This window comes from Phasianus colchicus, chromosome 22, assembly GCF_987193195.1.
Source record: "Phasianus colchicus chromosome 22, bPhaCol1.hap1.1, whole genome shotgun sequence".
NCBI classification, from domain to species: Eukaryota; Metazoa; Chordata; class Aves; order Galliformes; family Phasianidae; genus Phasianus; species Phasianus colchicus.
The window spans coordinates 5,812,296-5,824,971 of record NC_143457.1 but is presented as its reverse complement, the minus strand read 5'-3'; the positions used below and the strand labels follow the sequence as shown (position 1 = coordinate 5,824,971).

Sequence of the window (12,676 nt, the reverse complement as noted above, 5' to 3'; positions counted from 1 at the left end):
CCTAGATCTCACCAGGCCAAGTGGTTCTTTAAGGTCTATCTTCTGCTACTGACTCAAGCAGCTCCTGATCCAGCTGCCTGCTGCAGTGCTGGGGGAAGGAGGAATTCCTAACGCTACATTTGCTCTCTCACCTGTCAAGACAGTACAGCATTTCCAAAGTCCATATGCGGCCACTCAAACGAGTAAAAGAAAAACAAACAAACAAACCACCACCAAAGCAGTACACAAATCAGGCACTTACTGGGAAAATGAAGGCAGGCTCAGAGGCAGCACATCAAAGGTGCCACAGAGGGGAAAGAAACGACTGCTTCAAGTAAAAGCAGAGCTGTACATTGCTTAAGATTAACCAGTCACATATGAAGCTTTCAGAATTCTTTTGGTTCTCAAAATTCTGGAGAAATGCTATCTGCTTAATAGCTTACTGGCTACAGCTTCATGTCAGTCAGGGCAAAGCACCCTAAGGAGCACGTGGAACAAAGCTGGTCTTAAGGTGAGTCACTCCTAACTACGGTCTAGGTGTTCCTGACTTACATTAACAGTGTCAGCTGCTCAAAAAAAAAAACCAAAACAAAACAAACCCACAAGTCAGAACTCCAGTAGACATCATGTGTCAATCTATATGGCAAGGAACCATAATAGAGCTTGCAGGGTAGAGTTCTGATGCTGTTCACACACAACATAAAATTACATATGCTTCTGACCAGTCCCAACTGCCTTCTAAGGAAGGGCAATGACTTACTTCGTGGCCCATTAAGAGAAAAACCTACATCCCAACAGACAAGAGATCTCAGACACAAAGCTTCCTTCACATGCTTGTTAATTGGGACCGCCAAAGTGAAATGGCATAACATCTATTTCTACACCTGGGAAACAACTGAGAGGAAGAAGAGAAGAAGCAGAGCTGAGAGAGAAGCTGCATCTAGTTGTGCACTACAGAAAACACCTCTTAAAAACATGTTTCTTCTCACAATTTTTAATAATATATGTATAATCTAAATAATGTGAACAGTATGCACTCTCAGGTTCTCTTATCTTAGTGGATCTCTGAAGTGTTCATGTATTTCATTTTCTACCAAAATTGTAGTTTTATAAGAATCTGTAAAATTTAGCACACAGAAATTAAGACGTAATCTAAACTATGTATATACAGTTATAAAATATGCCAGCACTGACATGTAAAGGTGAGTTGAGAGCTACACTGTCTCCAGCACAGAATCACAGAATTGCCAGGGTTGGAAGGGACCTCAAGGATCATGAATCTCCAACCCCCTGCCACATGCAGAGCCACCAACCTTCCCACCTAATGCTAGACCAGGCTGCCCAGGGCCCCATCTGATCTGGCCTTGAACACCTCCAGGGATGGGGCATCCACAACCTCTCTGGGCAGCTGTTCCAGCACCTCACCACTCTCTCTGTAAAGAATTTCCCCCGACGTCCAACCTAAATCTCCCCTCCCTCAACTTAAAACCATTTCCCCTCATCCTGCAGTTATCAACCCTTTCAAAGAGTCACCCCAAAAGCATTGGAAATACAGTTGAAGAGAAAAGCTTTTTGTCACAGGTCTGGTTTGGGCTCTTTCTCATCTCCTTCTTAGGTTTCTCATCCTCTTTCTAACCCCAGAGACAGCCACTGTAGAGCTAACTGCCAGCTCCATACAGGCAGGGGTCACACCTTATGATATCCCATCAAACTACGTACTCTTTCTAACAACCATCACTTTCACTGTGGCTCATCTTGGGCGTTCCACACAGATGCCAAGACCCCACAGTGTCACAGTATCACCAGTATGCTTGCTTTGATCACATTTGGTTCAGTTTCCAGACACGCAAAGAACACATAAAAGCACTAACAACTGCCTGACAGGGAAACATGAGTGAAGTGGTAGTTAAATAACTTCAGCACCATGCAGGAAACATTTCCTATGACGATGATTTAGAGTGATTTTGGGAAGCTTTGTTTGGATGTTCTCCTGGAAGTATTCCAAAGCTGAAAACCCCAAAACTGAAAGCAATAGGAGAGGCAGGAAGAGAGAATATCTGTTCTTAATAGCACTGTACTGACCAATGCTACCAAAAAGAAGTTCTGACAGTGTCTAAGGAGGGAGCTGAGCTGCAGACCAGCTCCCAGATCTACCCTTGGCTGATTTAAGGCTGCACCAGGTCACTGGAAGCTGGCAGATCAGCGTCCTCATCGACTCACCATTCCCTCTGGGCACTCACGCTGCAGTGTGCTGCCTCAAATGAGAGGCTGGTGGTCATGACACCCAGCTTTTATTTGCAAGTCTGGAGCCACAATAGAGAGGTCAGAACTCGAGGCAAGAGGCGAGGACTCCTTGATCCAGGCTGTGTGCCAGGGGAAGAGCTGAGCGTGCCCCCAGAGTACAGCACAGCCTGGGTGCTGGGGTTCTTACTGAAGGTCCCCAGATAACATCTTGCGTGGCCACAGACAAGCCACCAGGTCGTTCCCTATCTCAGTTTACTCCTCTCCGACACAGATGAAATAAAACTCTTTGTCACAGGGTCACACAATGGCTGTTTAACATATGTAAATGATTCCAATAGGCTCGGGCAAGCTGCGAAGGAAAGGCAGAGCACTGCTGGTGGTACTGTTGGAGCCGCAGTGCTGACAGCGTGTGATGTCACTGGGGCAGCAAATCTAAATGCTGAGCACACAGAAGTCTCTTTAGATGCAAAAGCAAAGCACTGTGAAAGGATTGTATTCCTAATCAGCCTCCTGTCAAGCCCTGGCTTCCATTTGCCCTTAAATCCCAGCGCGGCAGCACGATGTGTGTGCGTGAAAGTGCCTGCGTGCCTGGCCTCTTCTTTTGAAAAAAGAATCTAACAAATCCTTCCAGACAGCATTAGAGAGGAGAGGAGGCACCACCAGATCAAAACAGCCGCCTGAAGTGACCCCTGTTCTGCCTCAGAGACAGTTGCATAAGCTTTGTGCGGGAGGGGGAGCTGACAGGAATGCAGTATGACAGAACGGGAAGCTGAGGCCAGCAGGTTGGGTTCAGCTGCTCACAGGCAGGTACTTCTGCACCCCGGCCCTTCCTGGAACAGAAGCACTGCCAGCCAGCCACCCTACAAGGAGAGGTGCCACCACAAGCATCAGCTCCAGATAAATGCTACAAAAAGATGAAGCAGCACCTTCTGATCACATCTATGTAAAACGGAATGTGCTGGACTAAGAGTTGCTGAGAGTTTGGTTTGCTTTCTGGGTACCTCACAGTCCTAATGGAACGTGGCAAAAGGCATTCTGAAGATCTAAGTGCTCTTTATCCTAGAGGCACCCAAAATAGCATCTTGTGATGTACTTGTGAAATTCTGAAGAAGCCACACAAAAGCCTGGAAGCCACGAGCTGTGGAAAATGGAGCACAGCAATGCAACTTATGATCACACAGACCATGGGAACACACACCGGAGAAGAAAGGAGACATTCATTCTCTAGATGAGTAGTGAATGAGTCTGGGAACTTCATGTTTAGGAGAGCTCTAAAAGAGGGACTTTTAAAGGAGGGGCATGGGCTTTCCCAGCCCTGACCAGCCACCAGTAAATTGCCGTCTGTTTTTTTCACTGCTACTGACATCACACTGCTTGAGAGCCTTGAACATCCATCAGTATCTGACTTGAATTGCAAGCTGCTCCCAGAAGATACGAGGGCACAGATGAAAGAGTGTTGAAGACTTTTGAAAGCTTTGGTCAAGGATCTATGCTGTAATTTAATTAACAGTTCAGCATCCAACACATGACCACCGCCAACTCTGATACTCTAAGTCTTCACTTCCTTGGAGAACCATCTACAAACATTCTAGAAGAGAGACCTCCTTTCCTTACAGATCCTTCCCAGACAAGGTCACTATGCAGAATACCACTGTGCTTTCTCTCCTTACAATAAAAGGTTCTCCCTTCCTTACAGGAAGTTTTCTTTCCCTAAGGATGTTCCTAAGAGAAAAGAGTGCTGCTGCACCACTGCCCACCTCACTGCATTATGAATTAGCATCTGATGCTCCCAAAGCACAATGCAGGAGATCACACTTCTGGAAACATTGTACAACTTACTGCTGAACCCAGAATGCTTACAGGAACCGGCCAAAAAGTATTTCAGTCTTTTCAAGTAGATTTCACTTGAACCTGCTGACCACTCCTTTTGAAGAGGAAAGAGCAAAATATGCCAATAAAAGAGTGGGAGGAGAAAAAAGTTCTGCAAAAGCAGAACTAGCTCTCTGAATGTACATTCAGGTAGTTCTGCTTTTGCTTGTTCAAATGGAAAACGAATAGAAAAACAGACACAAACAATATGAACAACTTCTGTGACATTTCTCAAATGGACCTTTTTCCCCCCTCCCTCCTTCCCACCCATTTTCATTTCAGTGCTCCTGACAGCACCACTACTCAGCTACAGAAATCATGATACATACACTTCCTATTTCTCACAGGGCTACAGAGGCTCAGTGGTATGAGTTTACAATTGCCAGAGATTAAATGGAACAGTTACAGTTTTTTTCTTCAAAGGTTCTGTCATATTACTTTTCTCATATCAAATTTTGCTTTGCCAAAATATATCTAAAATTTCAACTGTATCAACATGCAGAAATAGGAGTTGGAAGCTTTGTTTCACTTACCACCTTATTTGAACTGATGATGCATTACATCACTACAGCCATTCCACAAAACAAAGCAATTCCATAAAAAAGAGGTCAAAAAACTTGATAAACCTTGCTCTGTAACCAGCTCTTCATAAGCATGCTCATTCACATCAGCAGAAATAAAAGACAACAGAGGACAAAACGTGGGCTATCACTGCTAAAGCCTAAGAATTTGAAAAAAGTTATCTGCATCTCTGAATATTGGTAATTTTGAAATGCATGAGTTTGGCACTTCCAGAAAACCAGGCCAATGTAAGGCATGTCCAGCCATACACACAAACTCACTAGGGTCATTTGAAAATCACAGGCAATGAGCAAATTATGCTCTAGTTATGTCAGTGTACATCCCAAATCAGCGGAGTTACACGGGCTTTTCACTGAGAGCAGTCTCTGCCCTATTTACTGTAACAACCACACACAAAGCACAACTGACATCTTACTGGCACTGAGCTGAATGAGAACATGCCTACCATGGTTAGCATTTAACACTATAGATACACGTGAACGCATGTATTTCAGAATCACTATTGTTTTCCTTTCCCTTTAAAGGGAAGGAACTCCCCACACCCACCCCTGCAACCCTCTGCACCTCATTTCCATCTGGCTGACGCTGCAGTACCGCTGAACCTCCAGCTGGATCCCACAGCATTGTCTTGAACATTTTGTTCCGGCGGAGCTGAACTCTAGGAGACTCACGGTTCTAAACAAAAATCACAAGGCTTTATGTACAAGAGCAGCCTCTCAATAACAGCCCGTGCCCCTGGTTCTGTGGCGGACAGGCTGGAAATAGGGTCGGCTCATGGAAGGAGGCCAGTTGTTGTGCTGTGGGGTTTTTTGTTTTGGTTTTCAGACACTGCTGCTTTTCACATAGCGCAGACAAACAGGGAAGACTCTTTCTTTCCCAAATGCGAGAAGGGTAGCTCAGTATCTCTGAAAGCCTTCCCAGACTGTGGTGTGAGGGCGGGAGCCACCTCTCACATACTGCTATAGCAACAAAATGTTTTTCAAGCACAATTTGTTGAAATTGGTAAGTGAATTAAGACCCCACAGCACTGTAGTTAGTTCTATATATCTGCATTTTTCCTTTCCTTCGGTGAAGGATGGGAGGACCTCTGGCCACAGCAGAAGCCAAGCCACAGAGGTGATGTGGGAGGCTCGAGGGCTCCACTGCTGCCATCCTTGGTGCCTGCAGCAGGTTCTGGATGTGCACCACAACAGTCCCAGCCTGGCTCGCACACAGCATGGTGCCTGGAGAAGCAGCTCCCCCCTCCTCCCCCCACCCAGGGCACGGAGCAGAGCTGAGCCCTGCTGCAAGGGTTAACAGTGCAGGCTGCTCCCATACCTCGCCCTCATCAAACATGGCAAGAGGCCTCCCATGCTGGAAACTCCTATGACCCAGTTAAAAAAGACAATGACCCAATTTCATTATGACAGGAATGAAGCCTTTCTAATTTTCTCCAGCAAGAGCTGTCTCAACTAAACAATTCAATTCCATTAGAAGTAGCTCTTTCACAGTGCAGAAATTTGCAAAATGCATTTTTTATTGCCACAGCCTTACCCTTTTACAGCACATTCATGCCAGTGTTTATTCAAATGCTTTACAAATTAAGAAAACACATTTAATATAGAGTAATTCCCCACACTCAAATTCCCCTCTTGTTTTCAAATGTAAGAATTCCAACATCAGACCAAGATAAGATCTCCCCAGGTATTGTTATGAGCGATGAATGCACAGGCTGCTTCGGGTGGCACGGAACTGCCTTTGTCACTCCAGCAAAAAGGTCACAGAGAAGTGCCACGAGATGGCTATGGGCATATTGGGATGCACCCACTTCACAAAAAGATGCATTCGATGAAAGCTGTGTGACAAGACCTTTGCATAGGAGAATCAGGTGCTAAGTGACACGCATATCTCACTGTAAGTACGAATATGACAACGTGAAAAGTCAGCCACAAATGCAGAGAGGAAGTGCTAATCAGTGTGCTTGTGTTTAAAACAAGGAAACACAGCATTTGCCTTGTGTGAAACTTTTAGATTATCACAGAAAGTTTTGATTTAGACAAATCCTCAACCTGGAGCCCTCCTGATGATGCAATTTTCAAATGAATTAGTTGCAAATCCATCCTTGCAATACGAGTAAGGAAAAAGAGAGTGAGGGTCAAGGCAGGCAAAGGAGCAGCCTAACCCCATGTCTCACTCCCTTGAGCAATCCCCACCGGCTGTGCCACAGCTGCTGTTCAGCACAGGTCACCCCACTGCAGCCATCCCACCCGACTGGATTACAGCTGCACTGGGGGTAAAGGAGCATGCATGGAGCCACAAACAGCAAAACTCTCCTGAACCTCAAAATGAAGTTACTGGATTCTGGAAAGCAACTTTTGCCTCTCATGCTTAATCCATCCTACACTGGTTTGCTTCTTTATGTCACAAGCTTGCTTTTTATTTAATTATACTCAGAGCGAGTGCAGGAAATATGGTGAGATTTCAGAAATGACTGTTAACGCCTTGCCCAAAAGCACAACCTAAAGGATGGCAGAATAGGAGAAAGAGGCATAGGCATTTATTTAAAGCATAGCTTTTGACAGGTTTCTGTCTGACCTGGACCTGCCTTGCCAACTCAATGGACTAAAATCTAAGCTTGCTGGCTCCAGGCAGGGACAGAAGATGCTATTTGATAACTGTCATTAGGCAACTGGGACAGAAGATGCTCTTTGATAGCTGTCATCATACAATTGACTCAAGTCACCTGAGAAGACCTATAAACTAGAAGGCTGGGACATTTACTGTAAAGCACTTTGTACTCACATGTCTATTTTTCAACTACTGTAAACTCAAACATGAAGTTCTCTAACAGTCAGATGGAGGCCTTTTCATTTATTTAATTTTAAACAGACAAGATGACTTAAAAGAGTGAAACACTGGAAGAGATTAGGAGCAACACCCACAAAATGTTAAGAAAAAAACCCACTCAATCTTTACGTGGCATCTCAGAACATCAGTAGGTTGGACAACCCTGCCTGGGCAGCAGCAGCAGCACTGCATACTGGGGCATCAGTGCAAGCTGAGGTCACAACCATACTGAGTCACCCTGAGCTCACTTTCAGCCTCAGAACCCTGCAGTTTGCATGCAGAGCATGTAAGGCAGGCTTATGGTCACATATTTCAGTTTCTGTCAAGGAAAACGATCCCTCTTCAGCAGTGCTGCCCTTTCCCCACTTCACGTAGAAGATGAAGTGAGATGAAGTGAGACAAGGCTCACACCCTCCTGGCCTTTCCTTGCCCAAGTGGATGCCTCCCAGCTATGCCCGCTCATCCACAGCAGCCCAGCTGCACCGCAGGATTGATTAAAAGAGGAAGTTTTCCTTGACACCACCGGTGACACCCTGGAGACCGCACTTGTGCAACCTCCACAGTGCGGTTGGTTCCCTTGCCACGAACTCAGGATTCAAAAATAAAACAACAGCACAATATTTTGTCATTATTTCCTCCTTTCTCCATTGCAAGAAGAGCTGTATTTTAGGATCTCACAAAGAGCCTACAGAAAAATAATATTTCTGGTTTGATGGGAGCCTTTCCAGAACCCATGCCCCAAATGCTGGCAACAAGACAAAGTCAGAAAAAAAACAGAGAGCTACTTAAAGGAGGAGAAATGGGGTTCACCACTTTCTCTTCTGAGAACATCAACAGCTTCTGAGGATAATGCTCCTAATCTCTTCCATCTCTTCCATTACATAAATTCACAGCAACCACAAGCTTGCAATGAGTTGAGTGTGAGGCCTAAGGTGAGGTAACGTCCCAGTGCCTTTCATACATATTCATAAAAAAGAACAACACTCAGCAATAATAACATAATCCTGTATGTATGTAAAACAATCCACAGAAATCCTCTCAACAGCCCTGCTGGGCAGGGAGGTAAACCCTTGCTGCTGTTTCACAGAAAAGTGAAGCAACTTGCCCAAGGTCACCCCTCTAAATGGTGTCAAGAGCTGGGACTGTCAAACAGCTCTCCTGACTCTGTCTCCTGCCCTGCCCACTAAAGCAGTATTAGGTCCTTGCACCTTGGCAATAACAAGGGGAGGACAGTTCCTTCCCCACCACCCATGAACAAATTATACCTAGCAAACACCAAGTAATTTGAGAGGAGGAATGAATGAACTCCTGTGTAGTTAATTCCAGGAGCGGATCCAGTCCAGGCCTGCCCAAGAACAGAAAGAAATTCTTTCACATGCACGGGAGAGGAGAAAGGAAGAAAGAAGAGGGAGGAAGACAACAGTTATGTGCTAAAATTAGAGTAAAGCTCAATAATCTCTGAATAGGAGATAAAACAGATTGACCACCCTGGAAACTGAGTTGCCTGAATAAGGATGTAATTTTTCAAGCACACAAATTGATTGCTAACCTGGCTTACCCTGCGGAACCTCTAAGGTGTGCTTGTGGCTTTAAATATTTTCTTGTTGCTGCTTTGAAGGCAAGAACAGACATGATCTCCAAAGCATCCGCTGATATGTGGCTGAAGGGAGGGTGGAGGAGGAGGAGGAGGAGGAGAACACTGTAGCTAGCTGAGAACTGTCAGATCGTATTTGCCATCAAGGAATGCCATTTCCCAATGCCTGAGTTTACTCTGGAATGAGATGCACGCTGCTGCTGACCCCTCTGCTGACATTCTATAGATTCCCTTATCTCATCAGCCCCTGAGCATCCCATCCTCACTCCTCCGCGTTCATGTTCCCAAACTGTCAATCTCCCTGCAATGACTCACAAGGTTCTGAACCCACCATTCGCCTCTATGAGTCTTACTATTTTTTCATACGTGTCCTTCTGGTTTAGATTGAGAGGTGTCTCATTCTTCTTAAAAGCTAAAAACAAAATTAAAAAGAATCACTGAGAGCAATATGCCCTCAGCACAACAGCCTCCCTAAGAGCACTGCACACTTCAAAGAAAAACACAAGAATCTAATTCTGTTCTTCAGTTATAGTGCTGTAAATTAGGAATAATTCTACTGAAGTTAAACAAGCCACAATCATTATAAAAACCACTGTGAGCAAAAGCAAAGCTGGGCCTGAGTCTGTGGGTAGATTTCAGAAGTGACAATGCATTACAAAATACATCGCAAGGGTATATTAAAGTTTAGCTCAGCTTTGCAGATTCTCTATGTATTCCCCTTACAACCCAGTCATAAACATTTTCTTCAGCTATGCTATAATCCTCACCATTATATACGACAACTGAGCTGTTTATGCATTGCTGCTGAGATACCCAGAAGCAGTGGTGCAACCACCAGCTGTGTTACTGACACAGTTCTGAAGAAGGTGGAGTAGTTTGAGATGGATGCCAACCAAGAATCCAACAAAGGCTTCACCTGCTGTACCCACATCCCTTGAGGACAGCCTCAGTTCTTTCCCTTCCGTCACCTCAACTCTGAATACCCCATATTAAACCAAAGGCTCACTCAACACTGCACTTTTTCAGCTGTAACAATTCAGTAACCAGTAAAGGAACTGTGTTAGTGCCCTCCCACCTAATATTGAAGGGAGAAAAGAATAAAATAAGACTGACCTCCTCATATTTATGTAGCCGCTTTGGTGTTCCTTAAGCTACTAAGTGGCTTGAGCAAAAGGGTTAAAGGAAACCTAACATGTTATTTTTTCATAGAGCATAGACCCAAACACAAACATGCACATATCCATACGTTATTCAATTTGCTGGTTTAATCAGCAAGTACCAGTGACTCAATTAGCCTCTTAGCAGTGCCTAAATGCCACTAATTCAGCCCGCTGGCTGCAGCAGCATACATACCCCAGCTTGTCCCTTTAGATTTAGCGGTAACAGCACAACTATTCTTCTCATGACAGCACCAGGGGCCCAGACAGTCTCCCTCTCTCTCTCTTTTTCTCTGTTCTGCCAACCACACAGAAAGAAAAGACCCCAGGGCTGAGTGTGTGTGAGCGGCGAGTAGGAGGCAAAAGGAAGAGGGAGACACTATTTCTATTCATTTTAGAGCTTCATCCACCAAAAGCCTTAAAAAAAAAAAAAAAAGAAAGAAAGAAAAATACATTCACAGTAGCTCATGGTTTAGAGCAACAGCCTAATAATGTGTTAAAGAAAAGATACTGACCTAATCTTTAGCAGCCACAGCCACTACACAGAGGTTTCACAAATGACAGAAGCTGGGCCTGAAGCAGCACTGCTTGATTCCATCTCATCCTCGCTCTCACCATCACAAGTCTGTTCCCTGGATTGTCAGTACTTCAGGATGAAGCACTAGCATGTAAACCATCATTTTATCTGAAACTTTCCTACCTTTGGCAGTCTCAAATAACACGCAATGCCAGTGAACGAACCCGCCAACCCACCTTGGCTGGGTTATTCTGTACGCTCAACAGCACATTTGTTCAGTTAATTTTTGTAACTCTCCTTTATATAATGACTACATCAGGCAGATTGATTCCCTGGTGAGTTGTTGCACATTGTGTAGCCGTAAAAGCACCACTGACAGTCAGAGAAGGTGACAGAACAGTAGGCTGGTGTTAGGGCAGAAGCCAAAAGGAGTTTTGGCAGCAAGTAGGTATATGTCAAATTAAAGTGACCAAGCAATCCAGCTTCAAAAGTATTGACTCAGTATGAACAAAATGTGCTGTCAAAACACAACGTGTCAGAACGGAGCCCATCAGATCTATTCTACTTGATGACTATACAGAGAATTACAGGTCAGAAGAAATACAGGAGATCCCAGAGGAGGAAAAAAACACTGTACTAATTAACTTGCAATGTGGAAAACAGAGCATTCTTACCCAGAAAACAGAGCCAAAAGACATAGGAGCTCTTCCCTCTCTTCTTAATCTTTCTCGACACTTAAATATCAAAGTTTATTAATTCATGTTCAAAGTGGAGTCACTCATGTTTCAGAGCCACAACGCTTGCATTATGGCTTTAAATCCCTCCCATCAGCTTCCCTGCTGACATTCACTTGGCATCTTAAGACTGTGCAGGAACCTGGGAATAATACAACTGTATTTCTAACATAAAATGAAACAACTGGAAATGAAAAAGAAACCACTTTCAAGTACTAGACAGTAAACAGACCTTGCACTCCTACTCCCCTTTCCACATTAATATTCAACAGCTTAAAATAAAGATGCACAAAAAACAGGGAATCCATAAAATTAATTAAACTTTCAGCATTTCATTTCAGCAGTCTCTGATTTCCCAGCTGCACCGAGGTCAGAGAAAAGACGAACATCATACAGAGCTGTCAGAGCTCAGGTCGGGCAATCGCAGGTTGTTCCTGGAATTAGATGGGGCTAAGGAGAATGCAGTGCCTTCATTAATGGAAACAAAACAACCTGTCCCCAACAAACAAAGGCATATGTTCAGCTAGCATAAATCAGCATTTCTTAGCAGAAGCCATCAGACCTACACAGTATAACTGCAGGTAAATAGTAGAGCAAAAAAAAAAAAAAAAGTCAGTTTCCTCTTCTCATAGGAAACACTACCACAGCCTTGGATTGGTGATTAACAGATGAAGATTTGTATGTCCTTCACACCTACCACACCAAAAAATATCATAGACACCAAGCTGAATGTTATCACCTCGATACAAACAGATGCTGCTAAGACTATTCCAGAAGTGACAGCAGCATAGCTCGCACTTCCACCTGCACAAAAGCCCAAGCCAGCTTTCCTGTACAAAACGAGGGGAAATTGTTGTCACCGAGGGGAACCCCATGGAAAGAGTGCATGGAGACAATATCCTGCTCAGTGAATTCTAGGAGTGAAGCCCAGCTCCTGAAAACAGTCAGAGTTGCAGGCAATGGCTGCGATACCCCTCACCATGTCCCCACTCCTTTCACTGCTGACCCCCTGCACGCTCATAAAGCCAGCTGCTCCCAGGGCATCCCAGCAAGCACAGACTGCTGCCTCCCCTACGACTCAGGCTTTAGGAAAACAATAGGACAGGCAGATCTTTGTAGGATTTTTTTTTTTAAATCACCAGAGCCCAGCCACCCAGGGTGGAGCTAAACATCA

The 12,676-nt window shown here is 44.5% G+C and overlaps 1 protein-coding gene across 4 annotated transcripts in view; it reads right to left on the bottom strand.

The window, feature by feature from the left end:
• SKI (SKI proto-oncogene) overlaps positions 1 to 12,676 on the bottom strand; it is a 100,158-nt gene that overhangs the window by 65,716 nt on the left and 21,766 nt on the right. For 2 of the 4 annotated variants that reach the window (XM_031613379.2, XM_031613381.2), the window contains exon 4: positions 5,239 to 5,349. The exons of the other annotated variants lie outside the window; for them this stretch is intronic. In XM_031613379.2, the coding sequence (XP_031469239.1) occupies positions 5,239 to 5,349 (111 nt within the window). The remainder of the gene's footprint in view (positions 1 to 5,238; positions 5,350 to 12,676) is intronic. 4 annotated transcript variants of the gene reach the window in all.